The sequence below is a fragment of the Ixodes scapularis genome, unplaced genomic scaffold (genome assembly GCF_016920785.2).
Source record: "Ixodes scapularis isolate PalLabHiFi unplaced genomic scaffold, ASM1692078v2 PGA_scaffold2__306_contigs__length_199485367, whole genome shotgun sequence".
NCBI classification, from domain to species: Eukaryota; Metazoa; Arthropoda; class Arachnida; order Ixodida; family Ixodidae; genus Ixodes; species Ixodes scapularis.
This window is the reverse complement of record NW_024609857.1, coordinates 141,689,361-141,716,886: the sequence shown is the minus strand read 5'-3', so window position 1 is coordinate 141,716,886 and position 27,526 is coordinate 141,689,361. Positions and strand designations below refer to the sequence as shown.

The window sequence follows — 27,526 nt, the reverse complement described above, 5'->3', positions numbered from 1 at the left end:
TCGGGGAATTCCTGAGTTAGTCAAGCATACCGCACGAATAAAGGACGTTGTCCACCAGCCGATTGAAATGGAAAATGCACAACGCCGTGACACAGCCAGTCATTTAGGATCCCGAAACTTTTCATCCCCGAGGCCACTGTATCCTCTTCTCTTAACTCCCTCTTTTTTGTTCCTTTGTTATTAGTCGCGGAATCCGACCCCGCTGCAGTGCAGTGACCGTCACGCCCCTCTGCCATTCGAAAGTCGTCATTCATCGTAGTTTTGCTTTTCTTTCTTTCCTGCTCTTCTTCAAAGTCCTTCGTCCCCTTTCCTGGTGATCGGGCAGGGAGTCAAGAGGTCCAACGAGTCAAAAGGTCCAATAATGGATCTTTTGACCCGTTGGACCTCTTTACTCGGACTCAGGGGGGGGGGGGGGGGGGGCTGAGGTGGCTGGGATGCTCATGCCTTGGGGTGCGGAAGTGGGGGGGGGGGGGGGGGAGTCAAAATACATGTGCATTATAGGGTTGGCTGGATATTTTAATGAGGGGGAGGGGGGGGAGGGAGGGTTGAAGCTCCATAAGCCTTCCTCCTGGCTACGCTACTGGTAACGAGCAACGAAGCTTCACTCTAAAAAATGTCTGTAAGTCAACTTTCACGCACAACACTTGCAGAGCCAATCACCGCAACTTACGGAGGCAGCTCAGCGAATGACGATGCCGAAACATATGTTTAGACCAAAAAACGCAGTCTGAGTTGTGACATTAAGCAATGCAAAACGTCACTATTGCATTGCTTAATGTCACAACTCAGTCCGCGTTTTTTGGTCTAAACATATGTTTCGGCATCGTCATTCGCTGAGTTGCCTCCGTAAGTTGCGGTGATTGACTCTCCGAGTGGTGTGCGTGAAAGTAGACGGACAGAATTTCTAAAGAGTGTTCTTTCTGTTGGACTTTGGAAGCGAAGAGTGTCTTTGCACAGCTTTGATCGATACTCGACGTGTGCGAGCGCGTAAACGCGTGCCCGTGGAGACTTCCGCCATAGTTGAGAATATTGAAAACTAGGGTGCCTACATGTGTGCGCCGCTCCCCAGCGGAAACATGTAGGCACCCTAGTGAAAACACTAGTGAAGCCGAATCGCGTACCATCAGACGACGTGAAGTGTGTCAAAGTCGAAGTGCAGGTCAGCACACGTTTCAAGGAGTCCTGACGGTACAGAAGTTGTTTCAGTGCATATGTGTGGGATCAAACGAACTCCCCGTAACAAATATAGTATAACCTATACCTGATGTTTCTGTTCAGCTCTTTCGCTATTCGGGGTATTACGGAAGAAAGAAGAATTCGCACGATTTTTTCTCGGTGCGATAGTTACCAACGGGTACGAAACACACTCTATATTGCGAGCCTGAGAAACAAACTTTCGAACCTCACATCGATAAATTAGAGTTAAAAAAAAAAATTGATCGTTTGTTACAATGAACGTCAACCGAAAATATAGAAAAGGGCCTGCCGCTGCTTTGATATTATGTTGTAAACACTTCTCTCGCTGTATTTTTAGCATATCTCCATACGTGTGCTTTTCGAGAGACAGTATTCCGTACGTATCGCACGCAAATACAATTAATTGTTTTTTTTTTATAAATTTGATGAGTTTTCCTTGCCTTGCCATGTTCCCTATAACTACACGATCAAAATCGTATAATTATTAAATTGTCAAACTGTTGCAGACGGCATGTTTACTTCAGTTATTCCGTATGCGTTCGTCATCTGTAGCAGGCGTCTCGAGACGTCTCGAGGACCGAAAGTTGCTGTCGCAAATATTTCAGAAACAAGCCGGCAAACTTCTGTCGCGGTAAGTGTGAAATCAAGGCTTCCCATAGAATTTTTTAGACGTTTAAATTCTAAATCAGATTTTTTAACCATGGTTCTTCCGGAACGAAGTCCAATCCCACGTATTCGTTTATAGCAACGTCCCTAGCAACGGTTTGCTTGGAGCAGTGAAGTCGCAATTACGGGATAATAGTTAAAAGAAAGGCTTCACATAAAAATAATTCTTTTCAGTGGGGGATGGTGGAGCCTCTTCTGGACGAACTCGCTCGTGATGACGAGATATTTCCGAGGGCTGTCACTTTCGCTAATGTAGGAATCCCCTGAAATATCATTTGTGACTCTAATACAATAAAGTTTGACCACGTCAAAGCTTGCCGAGAAAGTGTTATATATATATATATATATTGAAACGAAGAAGAATAGCGAGACAAGAGAAGGGGTATAACTGAAGTGGCTTGGTATTGCTGGCACTAGTGGCACTAGCTGGCACTGATACGGATCAGATTTAAAAAAAGACGCGCGCGATCGTCATTTTTTTTCCTGGTCTCTAGGCTTGTCGTCTTCTTCGCTACGTCTGCCCCGCGGTAAGGGGGCTGCCATGCTGGCAGCAATAGTTGTAGAGGGGGCGGTCAGGTCAGGCGGTACATACGGTTTCATTTGTGACACATGAACGGTCTCTTGATGGTGACGGCGGCGATCGGTGGAAAGGGGAACGGGTTCGGCGCGCTAGTTGACTGGCAGCATATTGTATGGGCCATGATATCGTCGAAGAAGCTTTGAAGATACTCCACGCTTCTTGATGGGTATCCAGATCCAAACTAAATCACCGTAGTTGTAGGAGACAAAGCGGTGACGAGCGTCGTAACGACTGTTTTCGACGCTCTGATGCTCAGATGTGCGACAACGAGCTAACTGACGACATTCTTCAGCTCGGCTGATTGCTTCACCAAAGGCTATGTGCTCCGTGTTATCTGGCCGATAGGGAAAGATAGCATCGAGCGCACATGATACTTCGCGGTTATACGTGAGCATGAAAAGTGAGGAAGCCCGTCATAGCTTGAGTAGCGGTGTTATAAGCGAAAATAATGTATGGGAGAATTCGATCCCAGTTATCTTGGTCCTGAGAGACATACATCAAAAGCATGTCAGAAAGATGCTCCGAAAGCATGTCAGAAAGATGCTCCGTAAGTCCATTTGTTTGGGGATGATAAGAAGACGTGCAAAGATTAATAACATTACATTCTCTCAAAATGTCTTCGACGAGTTGTGATAAAAAAAACTATTCCTCGATCACTGAGTACTTCTTGAGGCGAGCCGTGACGCAGTATAATATTGTTTAAGAGAAGGCATGAAACTTCCTGCGGTGGGCAGTGCAGCAGTCTCGACGTATCGCGTCAGATGGTCAATGGCGACGACCACCCAACGGTTTCCCCCAGAAGATTTTGGTAGACGGCCATACAGATCAACTCCGACTCGTTGCAATGGCTTGTTGTGACAAGGTATGGGTTGGAGCAAACCCGGCGGACTCTGAGGTGGTTTTTTTCATTGTTGGCACAATAAGCAGGAGTTGACATATTTTTGCACAAAGTGACACGTGCCGGGCCAGTAATACCGGGTACGTAAACGGTTATAAGTCTTTAAGACCCCGAGATGTCCCGACGTTGGGTCGTTATGGAGGCACTGTAACAGCTCGGAGCGAAGCTGCCGTAGCACTACTAACAACCATCGCTGACCGTCTGCTGAAAGGTTACGATGGAACAAGAAGCCATCTCGGACAGAAAAATGCCATGCTTGTTTGCAGAACTTGCGGTTGTTGGAGATAGCAAGGCATGTAATATGTTGCACCAGGGTCTGAGTGTAGGGGTCTTGGAGCTGGTTTTGTGCCACAGCATCCAGAGAGAAAGCAGCGAGGGCAATCGGATCTTCGCCCCCGTCAGGAGCATTCGTTGGCAAGGGGCAACGTGAGAGGCCGCCAGCATCCTGATGCTTGCGTCCGGACCTATAAGTGACGGAGAAGCTGTATTCTTGGAGGCGAAGAGCCCAACGTCCTAAACGCCCCGAAACGTCTTTCAACGACGTTAGCCAACAGAGAGCGTGGTGGTCTGTGATGACGTTAAGATGGCGTCCGTACAGGTATGGTCGAAACTTGGAAATAGCCCAGATAATAGCCAAGCATTCTTTTTCTGTTGTAGAGTAATTACGTTCACACTTTGACAGGGTGCGACTGGCGTGTGCCAAAACTCCCTCGAGTCGGGGTGGTTCGCGTTGTATAGGGACTGCGCCTAGTCCATACCCGCTGGCGTTTGTATGGATCCCTGTAGGAACTGAGGGGTCAAAGTGGCATAATATCGGATCACCCGTCAAGAGAACAGTTAGCTGATCGAAGGCATACTGACATTTTGGAGACCAATGAAAAGGCTCGGTTGTATCATGTAAGGCGTGTTAGGGGGCGGCGATCGTTAACGAATCGCCGAAAATAGGAGCAAAGGCCCAAAAAGTTGCGAAGTTGTTTAGCTGTAGTTGGGATGGGACATTCTGCGACTGCTCGAATTTTGTCAGGATTGGGGCAGACGCCTTTCGTTGATATTACATGTCCGAGGACTCGAATTTCTTTTGTCGCAAAATGGCACTTCTTGGTGTTCAATTTCAAATTGGCGTTTGTAATACACGATAGAACAGTGGCCACATGTTCGAGATGTGTTTCAAAAGTCGGTGCAAGAGTAACAATGTCGTCTAGATAGCAAAGGCAGGTTTGCCACTTCAGATCTCGAAGAACAATATCCATCAGCCTTTCAAACGCGGCCGGAGCATTACAAAGTCCAAGTGACATCACGTTAAATTCATGAAGACCATCCGATGTGATAAAGGCAGTTTTAGGTTTATCGGTTTCTTTCATTGAAACTTGCCAATATCTTAATTGCAGATCCAGGCAGGTAAAATTTCAGCGCCCTGAAAGCAGTCGAGGGCATCGTCCATGCGTGGCAATGGATATAATTCTCTGGTGGTTATCTTGTTGAGTCGTCGGTAATCTTCACAAAATTGAATGCTGCCGTTTTTTTTTTCTTTACTAGGACAACAGGAGAGCACCAAGGGCTTGAAGACTCTCTGATTACTCCTCGTTGTAGCATCTCCGCGACTTGCTGTTCTGTGAGTTGCCTTTCTTTTATTGAAACCCTGTGGGGTCGTTGACGAACATTAGCTTGGCCTTGCGTGTCGATGGAATGTTGACCGGTTAAAACGGCGCTCAAAGGTGTTTCATGTAAGCCAAAAACGTTTTTGTACGAGTTTAGGAGAGTTATAATTTTTTGCCTTTAAAGATCGGTAAGATTCGTATCGATGGTGGAGGAAAGCCGCCCGGACTCATCATTTTCTTTGGTATAATTTGTTGAGAGTGCGTTGGTTTGAATAGTGAACGGGTCGTCGAGGGAAACTGTATTAATGTCAGCCGCCAATGTGACGGTGGCCAGAACGGTCTGCTCCGGGATCAGTACAGCCTCTGACGTGACGTTAATTACAAAGATAAACGTTGGCAAGAGGCCAATATCGGCGAGGATGGGGAACCAGCAAACCTTCTTTTGGCAATAAATCAACTATGGGCGCGATGGAATAGTTTCCTGATGGCAGTGAAGAGCACGTAGTGGGAACTAACGGTGAACTATGAGGCGTAATTATAATATCTTGTAATGAGCGGAGTTTGTTGTCATGTAGAGAAGCATCTTCCCCGGGTCCAGGCAGTTCGTGAAGGGAATGCTGTGCACTCCCGCAAAAAATAATTGCATCAGCAGTAGAAAGAAAATCCCAACCGAGAATAATGCCATGCGTGCATCATGAGAGTACGAAAAACTGAACTATTGTACAATACACCCTGTAAAAAAAAATATGAGCGGTGGAAACCCCAACGGGTTTGAGTAGGTGGGATCCTGCAATTCTGGGGTTACTTAGATACGGTGTGACAACTTTCTTGGGGCGACGACAAATATCCAAATGCATGACTGAAATCGCAGCAGCCATATCAACTAAAGCTTGAACATTTTGACCTTGAATTTGAACTATGCCGATTTTCGATGGGGATGTACGAGGACTTTAACGGTGTGATGAGGTCGCAGCTGATGCCTCAGAAGCTGCGATTAGAAGTTTCCACCTTGTGCTCGAGGAGTGGGCTCTGCTCGTTGCATTGGCGATGTCGATCGCGGCCGCTGTGGTCGACGTGGTAGGCTTGGTGAACTCCCAGGGAACCTTGATGCTGGGGATGACGATCGGCCGTATTCAGAAGCCTGGGAAGGGCGGAGTTCCCAGCAGCAGTTTGTCTGAAGCTTGCAGACGACTCGTCGGCTTGGCGACGACGGCACAAGCGGAAAACTTGACCCGGTATTCCACAATAATAGCATACAGGACGGCTATTGCTCAGTTGGCGACCAGACTGCATGCGTGGCTTAAAGTAGCCAAACGTTTGGATATATGGCATGCCGCCGGCAGGGTAGTTAATTGCAAATGTTGGTGCAGCTATTTCTGCATAGGACCGTGGGCCGCATGGTTTGCAGCGGCAATGGAACCTGCGACAGAATGGACGAAGCCATCTCGGTTTGGACGAGTGACCGCAGTGCAGACCAGGGTGTAAGATAGACAGGTGGGGAAACGGCCCATAGAAGCCTACCGCAGCGCCGTGACCGGATTGTGTACTCGTCTGCTTGCGGGTACCCCCGACTTGCGACAGATGGCGCTGCGGCGAGAGGGAAAAAAATCGGAATCGGATTTGCGTGGAACTCTATGGGAGAGTGCGCAAAATAAACCGAAAGCACGACAGTCCTTCATTAAAAATCTACGAGAAATCATCTCCGTCAGTTTAGCCGGTCGCCATCGGTCGCCCACCCGGAGTAAGAGTTCGCGGTGCTCCACATAGATGGCGCCACAGAAAAAGAGAAAACCGAGGGGCACACAATGCGGTCACTCATTTGGCTCTCGTTTCCCCACCTGTCTATCTTACGCCCTGGTGCAGACTCTGTTGATGTAGGTGATGTTGGTGTCGGGTAGAGAGCTCGAATCTCGAACAATGTGCTGAATCGATTGGCGCAAACTGGTGCTATCGATGTCTGGGCATAGTGGTGGTGCGGATATGCTGCTCGCCTCAGGGAGACGTTGGACTGTGGCAGCGACAGATAAACGTTGGGCTTTGAGTTCATGGAACTGCTGGCATATTTCTACAATCTTCTTCACGGTTGTCGGATTATGCAAGAGTACAACTTGAAAAATGTCCTTGGCAATTCCTTTCAGGAGATGACGCACCTTTCGTGCTCCGGCATGTTTATGTCTATTCGACGGCAAAGATCAAGCTCCTTTTCACTATAGGATGTAAATGATTCATTTGGCTGTTGAGCACGCGAAGAAAGCTTTCGGTCTGCTGTAATCTGTCGCATCGCAGGTCTTCCAAACAATTCCCTACGGCGGTTAGCAAACATTTGCCAGCGTTGAAAGACTTGTTCATGGTTATGAAACCAGAGCTTCGCGACGTCGGACGAGTAGAAAATGGCGGTAGTCAATTTCGTTGCATCGTTCTAGTGATTGTAATGACTGGCGCGAACGTATGCGTCAATCGAGTCGTCGACGTCAGCGTCGCCAATACCGGAGAAAATATGAGGCTCACGTTGACGAGTAGTGAGTACCGACTGGGATCCGATGTCTGCTTGGGTTGCCGTTGAGGTCACTGCGGAGCTCGTACTGGCAGTACGGGGTGTCCTTGCTGCTTTCGATGTGAGAAAGCGGCTCCTCAGCTCCAGACTTGATGCCGAAGGGATGGAGAAAGGCCCGCACCTCCACCAAGTGAAACGAAGAATAGCGAGACAAGGGAAGTGGTATAACTGAAGTGGTTTGTTATTGCCGGCACTGATACGGGTCAAATTTAAAAAAAAGACTCGCGCGATCGTCGTTTCCTTTCCTGGTCTCAAGACTTGCCGTAATCTTCGCTACAATATATATCTATATACTCTTTCTTTGTAGCTGCTCGCACCAAAAACGCTTACCAAAATTCAACACGACTTAGAGAAGCTTTTTTTTAAGAGTTGATTTAACTGATTTGCGCAAACGTTGCCCCCGATTACTTCATGGTAGAGGTCCCACGACAGCCCTCTTGAATTTGCCTCAACATGCGGCACGAATTCGTTTATTTATTTTATTTAAAGGATGACACGTAGAGTCATGTTGCTCGGTCACCAATACAATATGATCTGTGGTCATCTTTTGACGAAGGTAAGTTGTCATACATATATTAAATGCGGAAACAAGAAATTTAAAAAGAAAAATCCGCTGGTCCAATTTTTTTTTGTGTTGTGCGTTTGTACTAAAACGTGTTTTGTTTTGGATACTTAACGGCGCACGACAGGACGGCCTCGCCCTTTCGATATTTTATTTTATGTACTTTTTAATAATAAGAAATACCATTCGGAAGGACTTTACATCTTGAAATAGCAATTAATATAACTGACCCACAATATGTAAACTGAACTTCGATCGTTATATGAACATACTTGAACCTTTGAATGTCATCCGTGGATATTTACTCCGGTTAATTTGTACAGTAAAACCCAGCGTACAAAGAGCAAGAAACACTATCGGATAGTACGCTGCAAAATTAATTGTACGGCTATGCACACGGGTCTATATAGCCCGTTACAGGTTAAAGGCCGACCTACAAAATCGTCTTGTGCCGGCCAGAAAACCGGTTAGTGTCCTTCTCTTCATTCCCTCTCGCACTGTTCTCTTCTCCTCTCCCCACAGCAGCGGGTCTCTGAACTACTCCCAGCAAAAAGAAGGAGGGTTTCCATCATCCTCGAATGGAAAGGAAGAGTTCAGGTACAGTTTTTTCCTTGCTGGATGCTCGTTGGGCATTAAAGGAGCACTGAAGTCGATTTTGAGATCGTCCTTTTGTGGTGACAACTCAATCTAGACGCTCTAGGCATCCCAACAAACTTGAAACGACAACCGCTCTTCTCGAAATAAGTTAAAATAAAATCATTCGGAATCTGCGCGTATTGTAGGGCTTTCATTGGTCCACGCAATGTAATCCGCGAGAGAAAATAGGGCACATGTTTTTCTATTGTCCTGAGATGAACAGGCGGTTTTGTAATATAGGACTTTGTATATGTTGGAATTAACACATTTTAAACCAATATAAGATCAAAAACAAGCTTTTTCGAAAATGACTTCAGTTCCTCTTAAGAGTCAGGGGAAGCTACTCCCACCTCTTTCCACTCAGCATAGCGTACCTTCTTATTTATTTTTTTCAAGAGTCTAAATTATGTGCTTGTTGATTAAATTTATCACTATGTAGACGGCATATTATGTGTTATGAAGTTAGATGCTTTTTTTTTTTGTGAACTGTCCAGATTACTTTGATAAATGAAGTTCGGTTTTTAATATGAAGCCTGTAACGTGAATCCTGCGTGATTATTAATCGACCGCATACAGATAAACGTCCATCCACGTCAAATATGACAGGGGAAAAATTTAAACTCACCATGTAAAGTCCCGGTCGCAGGAGATAGTAAGAAAAATGACTATTTATCGCCTCTTCACTGCCGGCGGTATATTTCCGGGAATTGTGTGGTATCAGGCATAAATTAGTTTGTAAGGCTTGAATAAACACTTCACAAAAAGGAGCGCCAGGTTTCTCCCTCGATAAATAAAGTTGTTCAAGCAAAACCGGATCGTGGGTAGCAGGTTCCAGAAACCGTGAAAATGTTTTGCGGAGCGTGTGACGTCACCGGTGACGCGTTGCGGCTTCTGCAAGCCGCATTCGGAATTGACGGTATTTCAACCATAGAGTTATTATAATGTACGCTAGAGGTTCAACTGGCCATAGCGTGCTGCTGCAAATTGAAGCAGACAGCAACCAGTCGAAAACTGACTTCCGGTAGTGCATTTCTATGGGAAAAAGCGAGTACATTTTCTCGCTGCGCTCGATTATAAGAGAAAATATCCCGAATAATTCGTACGTACTAGGTAGCTTTGAACATTTTTCGGTTAGAGAGATGAAATAATTGGTCAGTTAGGACGTTTTTCTTTCAAATTAATTGCAATAAAAACGGTGCTAAAACGGCTTCGTACATGTATTTATGTGCACTGTCGGACACTGTTAGCGCGAACACGACGTCGGCGCTTTTCAGCATGGGGAATATACGTGCCAAACGAACGAAGGACATCTGGAAAACTAAGACGGTAAGAACTACGCAGAACACTGGATCAGTAGCTCCTTGTGCATGTACGATCAAAATAAATTGGAGGCTACGTAATATAGTCCTATTTTCAATAAGTAAGTACTTCTTTATTCTTTCTGCTTTGTGCGAAGATGCTTTTTCTGCGTTCAGAACATCACTCGCACGCTGGAAATCTTTGATAAGAAGTGCCCGATAAAGACTGCCCGTCAGAGAAAATATTAGAAAGAAAAGCCTTTCATACCCCATGTACTTTGTTATTTACGTTTTGAATGTTTTTAACGGCTCGTAAACATGCAAGTGTGCATTTTCATATAGTGACAAGACTGGCACATTAGAAATACATAAGCGTCACCGGAATGCTGGCGAGCCTCGAACACGCTCTTTATTCATTTCGATTGTTGTTTTGCTTAGAATCGTAGCTTGTTTTTACACACCTGCTGTGGAACAGAGGTTTGGGCTTGAAATATAGCAAAGTTAAACATCGTCCATTGATGAAGAAAAATGCGCTAACTAAAGCAAGTACACTTTTACAATGTTAATAAAGGTACATACTATTCTGTACGACCGAAATAACAAAAGTGTTCCATGTTATTTTCCGGCGAAGAGACCAAATGCACGCGCGTTTTCCCATAGGAATGCACAGGAAAACCGCAAAAATAGACTGGTTGCTGTCTGCTTCAATTTGCCACCCGGAAGTCGCATAGACACCAGCGCCAGTTGAACCTCTAGCGTACATTATAATAACTCTATTATTTCAACTTTCGAGGACCTCAACCACCTGGCGGCTTTCCTTTTCTCCACGTCGTCGCCTTGTCAACGCGTTGGAGCTCACTTCAAATACTTTACTAGGGAACATATCTTCCACCGCGAAATTAGAATGGCCTCGGTGCCGGCAGCTTTTGCGTAGTTAGAACGGCTAGAAGCGCGCGGCTTCAGGGTTTTCTTTTTTTTGAATGAGGACTGGTTGCCGCCGCCACCTGCCGTCGTAGATCGACAGCCTTCTAGACACCAGAGAGATCCGTTTCTGCTCTCTTGGCGGATCCGGTATCTCGCGGTGAGTTTGTTGGCGGCTGCAACTTCCTCCGGTGCAGCGTGACAGCGTGAACAAAGCGATTCGCTTGCGTTCTCTTGGATGCGGTGGGGGATCGGTGGCCGAGTGGGTTAGCGCACACCAGCTCGGAGAACGTGGAGCGAAAGCTCGCGCTGCAGAACCCAGGATCCTGGGCTCAATCCCCACTGGCCCTTCCAGTTTCGATCTGGATGGGTATCGTACCAGCGTGCGGTCGTGTATCACTACTGCGTGGCGCACATTAAAGACCCAAGGCTAGCGGTTGTACTGCACTGGCTGAATTTCTCATCTACAGCTGGGAGACTCGTCGCCTGATAGGCAGACCAAGTTGTAGCCTGTATAGACATACACACAACCCAACTTTTTGGGATGCGGTCCGCCCACGCCGATAGGGGAGGTTTTGGTGCTGTAGACGCGCTGTCTAGTGCAAATGAGCAGAGTATAATGTACTGTCCTTGTAAAGTATATTTGCGTCGAAGGTTTGCGTCGCATGGCATGCGAGGGAGAGGAAAAAGGAGAAGACCAGGTGACCACCTCTACCATGCGGCTAGCTCGGCTAGTTTTCCCTAGGATGCCTTCGTGTGCGCATCGCATAGAGTGATGCCAACTGCCTGTTTCCCTTTCCCACACCCTCTTCCACCGCCATTTTGTTCCTCTCATTGTTTCCCCGTGCGCCGGAAAGTGGCCTTTGTGTCTATCGGTCCTCCCATCCGAGGGAGAAAATGCTAATCCTCTCTCCGTGGGTTCCACAACGCCGCTCCGAACTTGTGAGATAAAGTGCTTGTTTCCGGGAGCGTTATAAGCCCCACGAATTATCGCCAAGAACCAAAATGGCTGCTGGTTTGTCGGCGAGTGGTATTACAAAGGGTGGCATCACCCTAGCAAAGCGCACATGAAGGCTCCCTAGTTTTCCCAACCGCCCCAACTGAAAAAAAAAAAAAAAAAAATTGTCTCCCAGAACGAGAAGCGGAAGAAGCAAAGACTTTAGTCACAAATCGTCAAATCACTATCCACAAATCTATCGAAGCCCCGGACAGGTATACCTGATCGCAGCCAGCCATTGTGGGTGAGGACTTTCAAGGTTGCTTCCGGGTTACCGTGATAGCCACTCATGTTGGTGGGTGACTTGACCCACAGTTCACCATGCTGCCTTGGCCCAAGTACTTGACCGGTTTTCGTATGCACAACCTGGTTGCGTTCGAGACAAAAATCTCAATTGCGTCAAGGTGCAGTGCAACTGGTGTGTTTAGCGTCTTACGCGGAGGGCAAATTTGTCTGCTTCTCTTGTACAGGGGCTGCGATGATGTCAGAACGCCGATCTCTCGTTGGCTGATTAAAAAAAAAAAAATAGTGGGTAGACCTCAAGGCATCTATTATTGAGGTGCACCCACTATCCTTTCAACCAAACCAATCAGAGCTCGGCGTCGTTCTGACGTCACCGTAGCCCCTCCCGAACGTTATTAGACTAGATCAGTTACGAAACTGCTCATAGACGCTGCTTGCACGAGCAGTACCCCCCCCCCCCCCCCCCCCCTCACCACGGCTCGCCTCCCGTCGTTCGACGCGCCGGACGGCTGCTTTGGTAACTGCAGCGTATTCTATGGGATACGTAGGTTTCGAAGCGCAGCGTCTAGATAGCATTCCACCGTACGCTATGGAACACACAGTTATGAAACGAAAATCTAGATGGCGCTTCAGACGACGAAAGGTGGATGAAATGGGTGAGGGGGGGGGGGGGTATCCCCTTCCGCGGGAGTTCCACAACTGAGGTAATCTAGTAACGTCGCCCCTGCGCAAAGAAGCAGACGACTTGCTCTCCGCATTCCACCCACGCAACCAAGTCCGTAAGTGCCAAAAAAGGACGTCACAATAACTGGATTGTCATGCTGTTGGAAGTCACGGTCCTGGCGGCTAAACGTAAAAGCTCTTAAAAAAAAAAAAAAAAAAAAAAAAAAAAAAAACCCGAGAGAACGCAAGTGTCGCTCTTGTCGCGGCGTCCTGACTCCTGGCTTCCGAAGCTTCCGCGGACTGCCAAGCTTTCGAGGGACCTGCAGACCAGGCGTCTGACACATCCAGCATCGCTGTTGTGACCCCGACAGGATTACGGCCGGCGACAGCGTGACACTTTTATGACATCATCGGGGCCATGTTTCAAATCTTACGGATCCGAGTTGCTCCGGTGTATAATGTCACGTGATGACAAGACCGATAGAGCAATGCTGGACGCGGGTAAGATGTCGAATACCAATGTAGAGGACCTTTACCCTATAGAGTGAGATCGAGTAAATTTTGGAACACGGCCCAGGCGGTAATCGAGGGATCATTGTTTTTAGACGCGGTAAACTCACCTCTAACTTCCTCTATACTCACGAAGCCTGGCAGTTCAACGGCGGAGCCATAGAGTGCCCGGTCGCAGATTTGGAGCGCGAGCATCTGGTCGCACAGATCATCAAAGGGTAATTTCTCGGGGAACCTGGACGTCAGCGCACAGCTTTTGCAGCAGAGAGGACCCGAAACACACTTGTTCGCTCGGAAGAAGTGTGTTTCGGCGCCTCGCCGCAGCGGGGCGCCAGTCATGTGGCTCTTCTCTCATCCGTTGTCTGCGACGCTCTACCTTTTCCATTTCGACAGCCGCTTCTCGTGGCGATCTACCAGGCTTTGTCAGTATATAGGAGGCTATGACACACCAGTCGAAGACGCGGGCGAACATGGTCGAAATAAACTAACTCATATTTTGTTGGCGTTGATCACGCACCTTGATCTGAACTTCCGGAGCGGGGAAACCGACGGTGTTGTACTCAGTCGTATCGGGTGGCATCCACGATATTACGTTGCCAAGTTCCGTGGCTCCGTACAAGCTTCTGAAGCTCCGTAAACTGAATGCCGAGAAAATGTCTTTTGCGGCCCTTTCAGTTGCTCTGACAGCGATGCAGAGAATGCTTCTCACACTGGGAAGGCGGACTCCAGTCTCGTTCATTTTGATGGCGAGCTGATGCACAGTTGTGGTGTCGGCAAACAGCGTTGTAATCTGTACAAACGTAAAGTAATACATTATTACGGGTATGCATACTAACATACAGTGCGAGTCAAAATTATCTCTCGTTTCCACTAATCTGATCATGTTTCGCGTGGCACAACTGTGATTGAGAACAGGGTGATTCCTCGTCAGTTTATGCAGAGATGAATCGGGTCATATTTTTTTATATTTCTACAAAAAAAAAATAAACATGTGTAAGCCATGTCTTCGGGAAGAATATTCGTTTATATATTAACGCCGCAGCTAATTTGTTTCGCAGAGATACAAAGTTGAGAAGCTCGAGGCGTGAAAAACGACGATATTTAGCATGATAGTTTGCATCACCGTTAATATATTTTTTAAAAGCACCTATGGTGTCATAATTTCTCCTGTTTACTATATATATGCTCTAAAATACATTAAGCAAATATTAATAAAGTATATTGAAAATTACTATGAACCATAAACTACGAAATACTCCAGGAAAGCCCAATTTTAAACACTCTTTTAGAAATTATTTTATATCGAGCGACTTTTGTAAATACTTAATAAAGTATACCATAATATGAGTAGCTACAAGGAGCTTACAATTACATAAAAACTAGTTTTTTTACAAGTTTATCTTGTCAATTAGAAAATTTAAATCATTTTCCTAATCTGCCACAATTGATCGAAATTATATTTAAAAAAACACCATCGTTTATTTTTAATTATAACTTATTCTCAATAAGGTTTACTAAATTGTCACGCCAAAATAATCAATCAAAGTTTCCTAGGAACATAAGAAAAAAAAAAAAAACGACATCAAACCTTGCCTAAAATCAGTCGACCTGTCTCCGTTACAGGGGCTTTGCCGCACAACGTTGCCTCCAAGGATGAAAAAAAAAACATTTTTTTTCTTGGCAGCGACAGATGGTAAAAAGCAGATTTCTACCATAGGCACCGAAACACGATGCTCTTTGCTCTTCCGTAGCATTCTTTTAGCTCTGTGTGTTCTTCCACCACTTCACTTCACCTCACCTCCCCTCCCCTCCCCCCCCTCCCCCCCCATTTTTTTTTTTCGTGCTCAGTCTTACTCCGCTCTTCGTCACCCGACGCCGTGCAGGCCGCGGCTATACATATTTTCAGCTTAAGTTGACTTGCAGCGGGCCCGAGGACCTATCCCAGCAAGTCCATGCGCGTTGAGTGTATCACTTGAGTTTAGCTTTCCGGGCGTCGCCGCAAGAGCACTGACACTCAACCTGCGTTGGACTGGCTCTGACAGCTCTTAGTGCCCGCTGCTGTACATCGTAAGATAAAACGAAGCATGAACAGTAGGTGGGTTTAAACGGCGCACCTGCATGCGAGCAAGGGAGCGTCCGAGGACACGACTGGACGATCAAAATGCGTTAACAAAAAAAGGAGTCACTATACCCTATTTCACCTTATGATGTACTGCAGGAAAGGCTACAAGCACGAGCTCCTTGCTCTAGGGCACATCTTGACGGCAGAAGCTCTCGTGCATTAAGGATAGCTGCCAACGCTATGGGCTCGCGCTTCTAGCCTTCGCTGTGGTACAACATAAGGTAAACGGAGTATAGCACGAGGAGTGTGCATGCATTTATCGGGTGAATTTCCAGTTGCTTTACACAGTGTAGTATCGATTACATCTACGAAGGCGTTTAACTGAAAAGGATGCCAAGCACCTTTACCTCTACAACAGTGGCATACCTATAGGATACAGCACGCGTCCTGCGCGCCACACGAAAAAAAAAGGGGGGGGGGGGGCGGGGGTAAGGAGTACCCTACGAGGAAGCCCTGAGTTAAGATCAGACAAAGGGAACCGCGGGCAGAAAGCTCTTTTCCCGAGCGGCTAGTGCAGAGCGCTCCCCTCGTGTCGAAATACGACGGCCGCCCGGGCGTCAAAGCCTAAATGTCAGGGCGCAACACTAACTCGGAAACAACTTTTCTCCACCTTTCCAAAGAGTGGAGTAGAGCGCTCGCAGTGTTTTAATCAGAGCTCAGAAGGGACAGGCACGCGTGCCCCTAACTTTGACTGCATTGCCGAAAATGGCTGTCCCCAAGTACATGACAGCCAGGGCAAGAGGCGCTCTGACCCCACTCTCTCTCTCTCTCTCTACCGCAGTGTTTCCTAAACTCTCTTATCTTTCTACCCATCAAAATATACAATATTTTAAACCCCCCTTTCCCTCCTCCGCTTTTCCCGATGTCACAAGTTTTTTTTTTCTCTTTCGACGTAGAACTACGGCTTTCGCCGCGCTTGGAGGGGGTGCCAAGTTGGAAAATGGATGTCCCGAAAACTTGGTAACGGACGTCAAAATAAAGGAGCCAATCTGGCAGCGCCATAAGCGCATCGTCACGGCATTCATTGTGCCTGCGCTGTCACCGCCCCAAACCAACCAGGCACAGAAAAAGTATAATTTAGTCGAGACCGGTTATAACGAAGTCAGTTATAACAAAATAGCGACTATAACGAAGCTACCACGATTTCCCATACCCTTTGCACTTCGTTGACCGAAGTCGGTTATAACGAAATAGCGGCTACAACGAAGTGACCACGATTTCGCATTTCCTTTTGCACTTAGTTGACTGAAGTCGGTTATAACGAAATAGCGGCTACAACGAAGCGACCACGATTTCGCATTCCTTTTTGCACTTCGTTAACCAAAGTCGGTTATTGGGGAGGATGGATGGATGGATGAATCTGGCTGAGCCCTTTGGATCGGGAGGTAGCTTACGTCACCTAGCCATTTTTTTTACCATTTAAGCTTAGAATATTTAAATGTGAAAACTATATTCACTCCGCACTGCAAAGAAAGTGAGGCTATAAAACTCCCTTGCCATCAGTTAATAAGAAAATACCTAGTTTTCTCTCGCTTTCTGCCACCATTCACTTAATCTTTGCTTGGTAATCTCTACTGTCTTGAAATCCACTCTTCCTTCGCTGTCTCGAAAACCCAATGACTTTATTAAATCTATATTGCCTTCGGTAGGCATAGGGTGAAGCCCTTTACAGTAGAGTATCAAGTGCTCAACCGTCTCGTCCTCCTCTCCACAAGCAGTGCACACTGTATCCATTTCCTGGTACCTCGCTCTGTATGTTCTGGTTCGCAGAACACCTGTCCTCGCCTGAAACAACAATGAGCTTCCCCTAGAATTGTCATAAATGCTTTCTTTGGTAAAAACTGTTTTGTTTATTCTATAGCTTTCCAGAGCCGTGTTTGTCTCCATTCCCTTTAGCCACCGATCTCTTTCTGTGGCCTTAACTTTCTTCTTAACTGAGACCTTCTCTTCCGTAACTCCACTATAGCCCAAAAACTTTCCTCCTAATTTCCTAGTGCGCTGTCTCCCACTTTGTGTCTATACTCCTCATGTATAAATAGCTGAAAACTTTTCGTGCCCATTGCTCTCCATCCATTTGCCTCAACCGATCCTCAAATTCTATCTTGCTCACCGCTTCCCTGCTCTCGAATGACGCTCATCCCATGTCCCCTTGTACTCCCTGGTTTGGCGTTTTGCCATGTGCCCCCAAAGGCAGCTTACCTACTCCGCGCTGTTTTATTTCTAGTTTTGCATGCACTTCGATTTTCATGCATAGCACTGCGTTTCCAAAAGTCAAGCCAGGCACCATGACCTCTTTCCAAACCTCTCTCACCACCTCATACCTGTTGTAATTCCAAAGTGCTCTATGTTTCATTACAGCTGCATTTCTGTTGCCCTTACCTATTATATACTTTTCATGCTCACCGAGATATTCTGCACCATCGCATATCCATACTCCTAGATACTTGTATTTACTAGCTCTCTCAACTGTAATATTCTGTATCTTCAGCCTCTCAACTTCATCATCGTTAAAAATCATGACTGCTGATTTTTCACTACTGAATTCTAAACCTAATTCTTCTCCTTCCCTACCACAGATGCTCATTAATTCGTGCAACTCTGTCCTGTTGTTAGCAATTAGTACGATATCATCCGCATACATCGATCCCAGTAAGGATTGCTGAATTTTCTGACCTAGCTTACTGTACGAAAGGTCTAATCCAAGCCCACTCTTCTCTAGTCTATCCAATCCTCTCAAATACAACATAAACAGCAAAGGCAATAACGGGCACCCCTGCCTAAGGCCTCGTCTTATCTCTATTTTCCCCGTCGCTTTTCCTTCCCATGTTATAATCACCTTATTATCTTTGTAAATGTTCCTTAATATTGCTGTTAGTCCTTCATCTAGGTTTAAGCTCTCCACTATGTCCCACAGGTTCCTTTGGTTCACATTGTCATAGGCACCCTTGATATCCAGAAACGCCAGCCAGAGTTGTCTGTTTTCTTTTTGCGCTATTTCTATACACTGTGCTAGAGAAAATATATTGGCCCCCAACCTTCTTTGTTTCCGAAACCCGTTCTGTAACTCGCACAGTATGCCCTCGCAATCTACCCATTCCTCCAGTCTGTTCTTTATAATCTGCATTAGCAACCTGTAAATAACTGGTGTCACGGTTATGGGATGATAATTCCTAATATCAAACTTATCTCCCTTTCCCTTATATATCATACTCATCCTACTAAGCCTCCATTCATCTGGAATATTTCCTTTTGTTATCATAGTGCTCACTACCTCCCATAGTTTTGCCATAGATTTAGGGCCCAAATTCTTCACCAGCTTGATTGGAGGACAGACCGTGACGCCCCAAGCGGTTAACTTTAGAACTACACGGATGGGGACAACAAATACAATTACTCAGCGCTCGGCCGACATAACCGAACGCGGCGTCAGCGTTCGGCTGGAGTTCGTGTTCTCCAGTGAGGGAGAGGAGGGGCTCTTTTGTTACCACTCCGGTAGCATGCAGAATGCACAGTTCCCAGCTCAGCACAAAAGCCAAAGTGGGTGAAGCTCGCATTCTCTGACGACTGCTTTCGGGATAGATCCGGCACTTAACGTCACTTAGTCGATTGTTAGTATTTTTTTACATTACACTGTGCCCCGCACTTTATTGCAGAAGATGACATGGACATAAGGCCTGAGGGCATGTGCATGGACAGGCCTTGTGTTGAGTAAACGCCGAGGTGTGGAGAAACAAACGGGTCAGAGCGCCCCCTATAGTTCGACATCCTGCCCAATAACGAAATAGCGGCTACAGCGAAGCGACCACGATGTCCCATTCCCTTTTGCACTTCGTTAACCGAAGTCTGTTATAACGAAATGGTGGCTACAACGAAGCGACCACGATTTCGCATTCCCTTTTTGCACTTCGTTAACCGAAGTCGGTTATAACGAAATAGCGACTACAACGAAGCGACCATGATTTTCCATACCCTTTTGCACTTTGCTAACCAAAGTCGGTTATAACGAAATAGCGGCTACAACGAAGCGACCACGATTTCCTATTCCCTCTTACACTTCGTCAACCCAAGTCGGTTATAACGAAATTGCGGCTACAACGAAGCGACCACGATTTCTCATTCCCTTTTGCACTTCGTTAATTGAAGTCGGTTATAACGAAATAGCGGCTACAACGAAGCGACCACGATTTTCCATTCCGATTTGCACTTCATTCACCGAATTCGGTTATAACAAAATAGCGGCGACAACCAAGCGCCCACGATTTCGCATTTCCTTTTGCCCTTCATTAACAGAAGTCGGTTATAACGAAATAGCGGATACAACGAAGCGACCACGATTTCCCATTCCCTTTGGCACTTCGTTAACCGAAGTCGGTTATAACAAAATAGCGGCTACAACGAAGCGACCACGATTTCCCATACCCTTTTTTCCTTCGTTAACCGAAGTCGGTTATAACGAAATAGCGTCTTCGACCACGATTTCCCATCCCCTTTTGCACTTCGTTAACCGAAGTCGGTTATAACGACATAGCGGCTACAACGAATTGACACGATTTCCCATTCCCTTTTGCACTTCGTTAACCGAAGTCGGTTATAACAAAATAGCGGCTACAAGGAAGCGACCACGATTTCCCATTCCCTTTTGCACTTCGCTAACCGAAGTCCGTTGCAAGGAAATAGCGGCTACAACGAAGCGACCACGATTTCCCATTCCCTTTTGCACTTCGTTAACCGAAGTCGGTTATAATTTATAAGCAAATAGCGGCGACTACGAAGTGACCACGATTTCCCATCCCCTTTTGCACTTCGTTAATTGAAGTCGGTTACAACGAGATAGCGGCTAGAACGAAGCGACCACGATTTCCCATTCCCTTTTGCACTTTGTTAACCGAAGTCGGTTATAACGAAATAGCGGCTACAACGAAGCGACCACGATTTCCCATTACCTTTTGCACTTTGTTAACCGAAGTCGGCTATAACGAAATAGCGGCTACAACGAAGCGACCACGATTTTCTATTCCCTTTTGCACTTGGTTAATTGAAGTCGGTTATAAGGAAATAGCGGCGACAACGAAGCGACCACGATTTCCTATTCCCGTTTGCACTTCGTTAATTGATGTCGGTTATAAGGAAATAGCGGCTAGAACGAAGTGACCACGATTTCCCATTCCCTCTTGTACTTCGTTAATTGAAGTCGGTTATAACGAAATAGCGGCGACAACGAAGTGACCATGATTTCCCATACCCTTTTGCACTTCGATAATATAAGTCGGTTATAACAAAATAGCGGCGACAACGAAGTGACCATGATTTCCCATACCTTTTTGCACTTCGTTAATTGAAGTCGCTTATAACGAAATAGCGCCTAAAACGAAGTGACCATGATTTCCCATACCCTTTTGCACTTCGCTAACGGAAGTCGGTTATAACGAAATAGCGGCTAGAACGAAGCGACCAAGATTTCCCATACCCTTTTGCACTTCGCTAACCGAAGTCGGTTATAACGAAATAACGGCTAGAACGAAGTGACCACGATTTCCCATTCCCTTTTGCACTTCGTTAACCGAAGTCGGTTATAAGGAAATAGCGGCGACAACGAAGTGACGATGATTTCCCATACCCTTTTGCACTTCGTTAATTGAAGTAGGTAATAACGAAATAGCGGCTAGAACGAAGTGACCATGATTTCCCATACCCTTTTGCACTTCGCTAACCGAAGTCGGTTATAACAAAATAGTGGCTAGAACGAAGCGACCAAGATTTCCCATACCCTTTTGCACTTCGCTAACCGAAGTCGGTTATAACGAAATAGCCGCTAGAAGGAAGTGACCACGATTTCCCATTCCCTTTTGCACTTCGTTAACCGAAGTCGGTTATAAGGAAATAGCTGCGACAACGAAGTGACCATGATTTCCCATACCCTTTTGCACTTCGTTAATTGAAGTCGGTTATAACGAAATAGCCGCTAGAACGAAGTGACCACGATTTCCCATACCCTTTTGCACTTCGCTAACCGAAGTCGGTTATAACGAAATAACGGCTAGAACGAAGCGACCAAGATTTCCCATACCCTTTTGCACTTCGCTAACCGAAGTCGGTTATAACGAAATAGCGGCTAGAACGAAGTGACCACGATTTCGCATTCCCTTTTGCACTTCGTTAACTGAAGTCGGTTATAAGGAAATAGCGGCGACAACGAAGTGAGCAGGATTTCCCATACCCTTTTACACTTCGTTAATTGAAGTCGGTTATAACGAAATAGCGGCTACAACGAAGCGACCATGATTTTGCAATCCCTTTTTCACTTCGTTAACTGAAGTTGGCTATAACGAAATAGCGACTACAACGAAGCGACCACGCTTTCCCATTCCCTTTTGCACTTAATTAACCGAAGTCGGTTATAACGAAATAGCTGCTACAACGAAGCGACCACGATTTCCCATTCCCTTTTGCACTATGTTAACCGAAGTTGGTTATAATGAAATAGCAGATATAGCGAAGTAATTTCCGATTCCCGTTGACTTCGTTGTAACCGGTCTCGACAGCATTTTGCCTGATGACCTAGTGCTATGAATGCCGGGACGATAATGGACTCCATGGATCGCCGGCAGCGGCCGGACTGGGACTGAAGCGGAGTTTATTAGTGCGAAAGCCTTATATGTCTCATCGTTCTGTTGACCTTCAAAGTCCTTGAGGAAAATACGTCGGCGACACGAAAGGTACCAAAACGTTTACGAAAGGATGGCAAATTACCCGGCGGGTGCGCTCAAGGTCAAACGGGGCGCGTCACAAATAAAACACAAAGAAAAGCACAGCAACGCAAATGCTTTGTCGCCAAAGCCGTCCTGAGGCCGGCGGGCTTTGCCGCACCTGCGCAGAACCTGCGCAGTGGGGGAGCGTGATATCACCGCCGGAGCGCCGTGTGCGATGGGAAGACGTGGTGCGCTGCATGTAGGAATGCGCTGCGTGTAAGAATGCTTTCGCCTTCATAGACGTAAGCAGTCTTCAGTGTCGCTCGTAATTTTTTACGAACAAGCTTTTCGCATCAGTTCAACAAGTTTCGTATATTTTAACGCAATAGCGTTTAGGAGCTCGTGTCACCTGACATCCGGCGTCTGCGTCAGTGGGACCGCAAAGTCCCGGCATGCACCTGGTGACGTCGTGCGTAACGTCACGAGGGTTGAATTTTCCCGCTAAGTTTGACGGGAAAATTTCCGCTAAATTTAGCGGGTCGATGGAGTCATGAGGTTACAGCCACGTGTGACGTGACGCGTGTGACGTCACGGCTTATGACCTCGCGCGAGAATTTCAAACAGCCCACAACGCTCACGTCTCGTGACACGTGACGCTACCGACTAGGCCACGCAAGCACGCTTGAACGCCTCGGCAACGAGCGTGGGTTCATATGAAAAGGCTTTGCGAACGGGGCAGGACAACGCTATTGCGTTCCACTCTCGAAGGCGAAGCTTAAAGTTCGACGCACAACCTCAGTTTTTCGCAGTCCTGGGCAGTATTGCGAGACTGTAACGTGTTACTTTTTTTTGGTTACTTTTAACTGTAACTTGATGAATTTTTTAAGTAACTGTAACAATAACTTAAATACATATCTTTTAAAGTAGCTAAAAAAGTATCTGCAAAGATACAAAGGCCAGATTGCCGAAACTTTCTTACGACAAAAAGTTCGTAAATTTATCTTACGACAAAGTTGCGAACTTTTGAGTATTCCCGAAGCAAAATGTTCGTAAGTTTTGCGGAAGTTACGTCGAAATCCGTAACTTACGCAAAACTTACGAACATTTTGCTTCGGGAATACTCGGAAGTTCATAAATTTGTCGTCAGATAAATTTCCGAACTTTATGTCGTAAGAAAGTTTCGGGAATCTCGCCTCAGATACTTTCCACGAAACAGAAAATGACCCTATTTTGTGAACACTACAGCGGATTTGACAGCGTGAAAAGGTTGGGCCCTACATTAGACGCGATAAAATAAAATATCAAAAATCGTTTTCGTCGGAGCAGAGGGCCGACGTTCTTCTACTTTTGTCCTTTTCTTTTTCATCGTGCGGCAAAGCGCAGTTAGCATTTGCCTTAGTTACACCTTTTTGTGTGTGGCTCTTTCGCCTCGTGTTCACCCTTTCCGGCCTCATCGAACCCTCCTCAGGCAAGCGAAAGAGCCACCTCGCGGAAACTTCTGCTCCCCTCCCTAATGGACCCGTCTGTTCATCGCCCTCTCCTGTCAGCTGAGAAAGGGGAATAAGAAAGTTCTTAAGAGAAAGGTAATACATACGAATCAGAGCCTTTGTGTGTTCTCATCATTGTGTTCATAGTTTTTTTAAAGAACGAAAGTATCTTGAAAGTAATGAAGTTACTATGACGAAGTAAGTGTAAATGTAACGCGTTACTTTTATTTTTAAGTTACTATAACTCTAACTTAAACGCATTTTTGACAAACTACCTGTAACTGTAACTAATTACTTCTTAAAAGTAACTTCCCCAAGACTGGTTTTCCGGCAGGGAAGATAATACTCTCAGTGCTTCCCTCTCCTAAGATGCGAGAGGCGCCAAGTTGCGGCAAAATATAAAGGTGGAAAGGATATAGGAGAGAAAAAGCGGGCAAAAGTTGAAAGCGCGAGGTGTACTTAAATATTTAAACTTTCCTCCGAGTTTGTTTTTTTCGACCTAGGATCACGAAGCTTCACCAGAATGCCCTTTGTAAATCTTCGGTTTTATTTTTTTATTTTTTTGCATTAGAAATGTCACGACATCTTGATCACGGAAGGGACGTCTCTTTTCAGGATTAGTCAGGTGACGTAGGGTCACTTGACATACAGACGAATTAAATTTCCCCTTTGAAGTTGGCGAGGAAATTTATGTCACGTGGCCTGACGTCACGTGAACTTACGCGAGTCTAGTTTCCCCGCAAAATTGAGCAATTAACGAGACATCAAAACTTCCGCGTCATTTAGCGGGGAAACTGAATTGGCGTATAAATCTCGTGACGTCAGGTCAGAACCTATCATGTATTCCCCCTCCCCCTCTCATTTTTTGTGCCACCCACACGTAATTCTACGGAAATTTATGCACAATAGCACACCTATAGACCTTTTTCACAAGGGCGGCGCCATCTTGAATTGTCGTCACTTTCAGTAGGGGCGAAAACATTGTTTTGCCGTCGCCACGCCAATAAAAGGAATTTAGGACATAAGCGTAACCGTCACACATTCCCTATTTTGCCTCCCCTCTATTTTTGAACTATTGGCAGGTTGAAACGTTTTATTATTTTTTTTTTGTCGCCCATACCGGATACGCCTATTAGGTGGCTGGGGACGAGAGTACACAAAAAAAGGTCTGCATGAACGGTAATAAACTAAATTGACGCTAAAACGTCATTTTGACAGTCAGAGCGAGTCAGCTGAGCAAAAAGTAAGTGGAAAATAAAGAGAAAAAAAAACGCATGCCAACAGCATTGTTTTTAATGAGTATAGTCGGCGTAGAGCACAGTTTGTCAAAGCGAGGGAGGAGTTTAGGCAGCGCGACTATCAGTTCCGGCTCCATGTGGAGCTGGGACCTGACTTTGTTTTCAACGACATGACGGCAGAAATAACAAGTTTAAATTGTTTTCAAGTTCCCGAACAACCTTGCGACACCACTTTGGGCCGCGACCTACAGTTTTGGAAACACTGCTCTACTGTTTTCTATTTTCATACCCGTTTCGATCTTGATGATCATCTTACGGTAGTGTACCACTACAGCGTGGTGCCCGTTAAAGACTTTAGGCTAGCGGTTGTATTGCACTGGCTAAACTTCTCATCTACAGTGAGTGACTCGTCACAACTTTAAAATGGCTGACCAACTCCACACTGCATAAATATCCCCACAGCTCCGATTAATCTATTTTTATATAAGACCAGAATGGTCTGTTTCAGGGGCGCCGCAATGTTTGTCTATGCTGGCGCCATCTCGCGGCATAGGGGACCGCGGTGGCTGAGCCGCTGCGTTGCATTAAGAAGCCTTGTACAGAATGTCGTGCTTAGAATGGCAGAAATGTAGTGTAATTGGAAGCCAAGCAGAATACCATTACTGGCGGTGCTGAAATAAAGCAAAAACCGATCGCAACCGCAGCCCGTCTCGAAAAGACCTCCTGGTGCCTGGCAATTTTGTTTTGTGTTTTGGGGAAGTACTTCCAGTTCAACAGGGAACGACAAGTAATAGAAGTGAAACAAGCGAGACAGAAAGTGATATTGACGAAAGACTGTTGTAAAGCCGTATGCTGAGTTATGAGTTCCTTGTTTTGCTCGATTTTTGGAACAAATCACTAATTTATTTATTTAATTATTCAGAGTCTTTGTGCGACAGCTTTAAAAAATCCCTAAAGTACGCTGTCCGAGGTAAAAAGAAACTCTTTGCGGGAACCAACTACCAGCCTTGGCGGCATTATGGAGGGGAAAAGAAGGTACAAAAAATGGGAGGTAAAAATGTAAGAAAAATAACAATAGTAATAATATAACTAACAAACAATAAAACAGGGCATGGATAATTGCAAAAAATGGTTAGTGATATAATTTCGGAATAAATTAGGGTAAGTGATGGTAGCAATCAAGCTGAAAAGATGGTCCCATTCTTGGGCTGTGCGAGCAAGAAATCACGAATGAAATGCCGTTGTTAATCAGCTTGGGTTTTCAATCTTATGTTAATGATCAACACGGGACAAGACGTAAAAGAGAAGAGTTATCGTTCGATCGCGTAAAAGCGTGTTTTAAAAGTAAGTTTTGTAGCATAAACATTAGCGTGAAATTTGAGGCCGCAGAAACAAAGAGAGAGAGAGAGGGAAAGAGAAAGAGTGAGAGAGAAAAAGAAAGATGGTAAAGTTAAACTAATTTTTATTGGTGTGACACTATCAGTGCAATGATATTTCGATAAAATGAAACTAGCTGGGCGATTTTTAATGGACTCTAGTGCCGTGACGAAGGTATCGTGACCGGGATCCCAGATAGAGGCTGCATACTCTAGCTTTGGTTTGATGCATGTTTTTTGTTAAACCAATTTAAGTGAAACGGGTGTCAATGTGAAGTTAGGTTTCAGGTAGCTCATTATGCAGTTAGCACGATAAGTGATATGCTGAATGTGTGGTTTTCATGAAAGGTTTGAAGTTACGTGAACACCGAGATATTTGTAAGATGATACTTGTTCCAATGAGTTACCATCAAGGTCGTAACTAGGACTGTCATTAGGTTTATGGGACACTCTATGGGATCATAATTTTGCTGTGATTAGGGAACTAAATAATGATATTTTAGTACAAGTTACTTTTCGAGAGAGCTGTAAACACTCAATGTTGATTAAAACGATTAAAAAATCTGATATAAACACACCGTAGCGGTGAAAACGCTTTTACCTCGAGACCCAGATTGAATAGACCTATTGCTAAATTACTCAAGCATCAATGAGAATGCAGGGATTGGTGTTTCTCGCGCCACACGCTCACGCCTTTCCCGTATAAAAGATTCGAAGTAAATAACCAAAATAAAGCGTTGGCGTACTCGCGTGCAAGATGCCATTTGTTTTAGGCTTTTGCTTTAGAAAAGTACCTACTGCTGAGTCCAGCACGTGCGGCGCGTAGAACACCAATCCCTGCATTCTCCTTGAAGCATGGGTACTTTAGAAATAAGTCTATTGTGTAAAAGCGTGCTTTTGTTTATCCATGGTTCTCTATGAGGCACGTGGTGATTCGATCTCTCCATAAGGCGGATGGAGACAAGGCATCCACACTAACGGCACAGAGCGCGGGCAAGGGTACAGAGCACGAGCTCTTAGCAGTTGATTCTAGTGTGCGAGTGCTGCATTGGCGCCTTCCATGGCTTCGGCCTCGCGTGCGTGGCATTCCTTTTGCTCCAATTGGAAAACAAAGCATAGTTCTAATTTTCACCACATGAGCCGTGTTCATCGAATCTCGAAACAAATACGGCGGAGCTCCTATAACGGAGACAAGTCGGTTAATTTGTAGTCAAAGTTTGATGTCGCTTTTCTTGTTTCTAGGTCAAATGTGACTCACTATTTTGACGTCACAACTTAGTACCCCTTTTTA

The 27,526-nt window shown here is 45.6% G+C and overlaps 1 protein-coding gene across 1 annotated transcript in view; it reads right to left on the bottom strand.

The window, feature by feature from the left end:
* The window catches only part of LOC120843879 (luciferin 4-monooxygenase-like), a 56,309-nt gene extending 42,172 nt beyond the window's left edge, over positions 1 to 14,137 (bottom strand). The window contains exons 1-2 of the mRNA XM_040215338.2: positions 13,841 to 14,137; positions 12,129 to 12,273 (exon numbers count right to left, since the gene is read on the bottom strand). Of these exons, the coding sequence (XP_040071272.2) occupies positions 12,129 to 12,273; positions 13,841 to 14,137 (442 nt within the window). The remainder of the gene's footprint in view (positions 1 to 12,128; positions 12,274 to 13,840) is intronic.
* Positions 14,138 to 27,526: the final 13,389 nt, after the last annotated feature.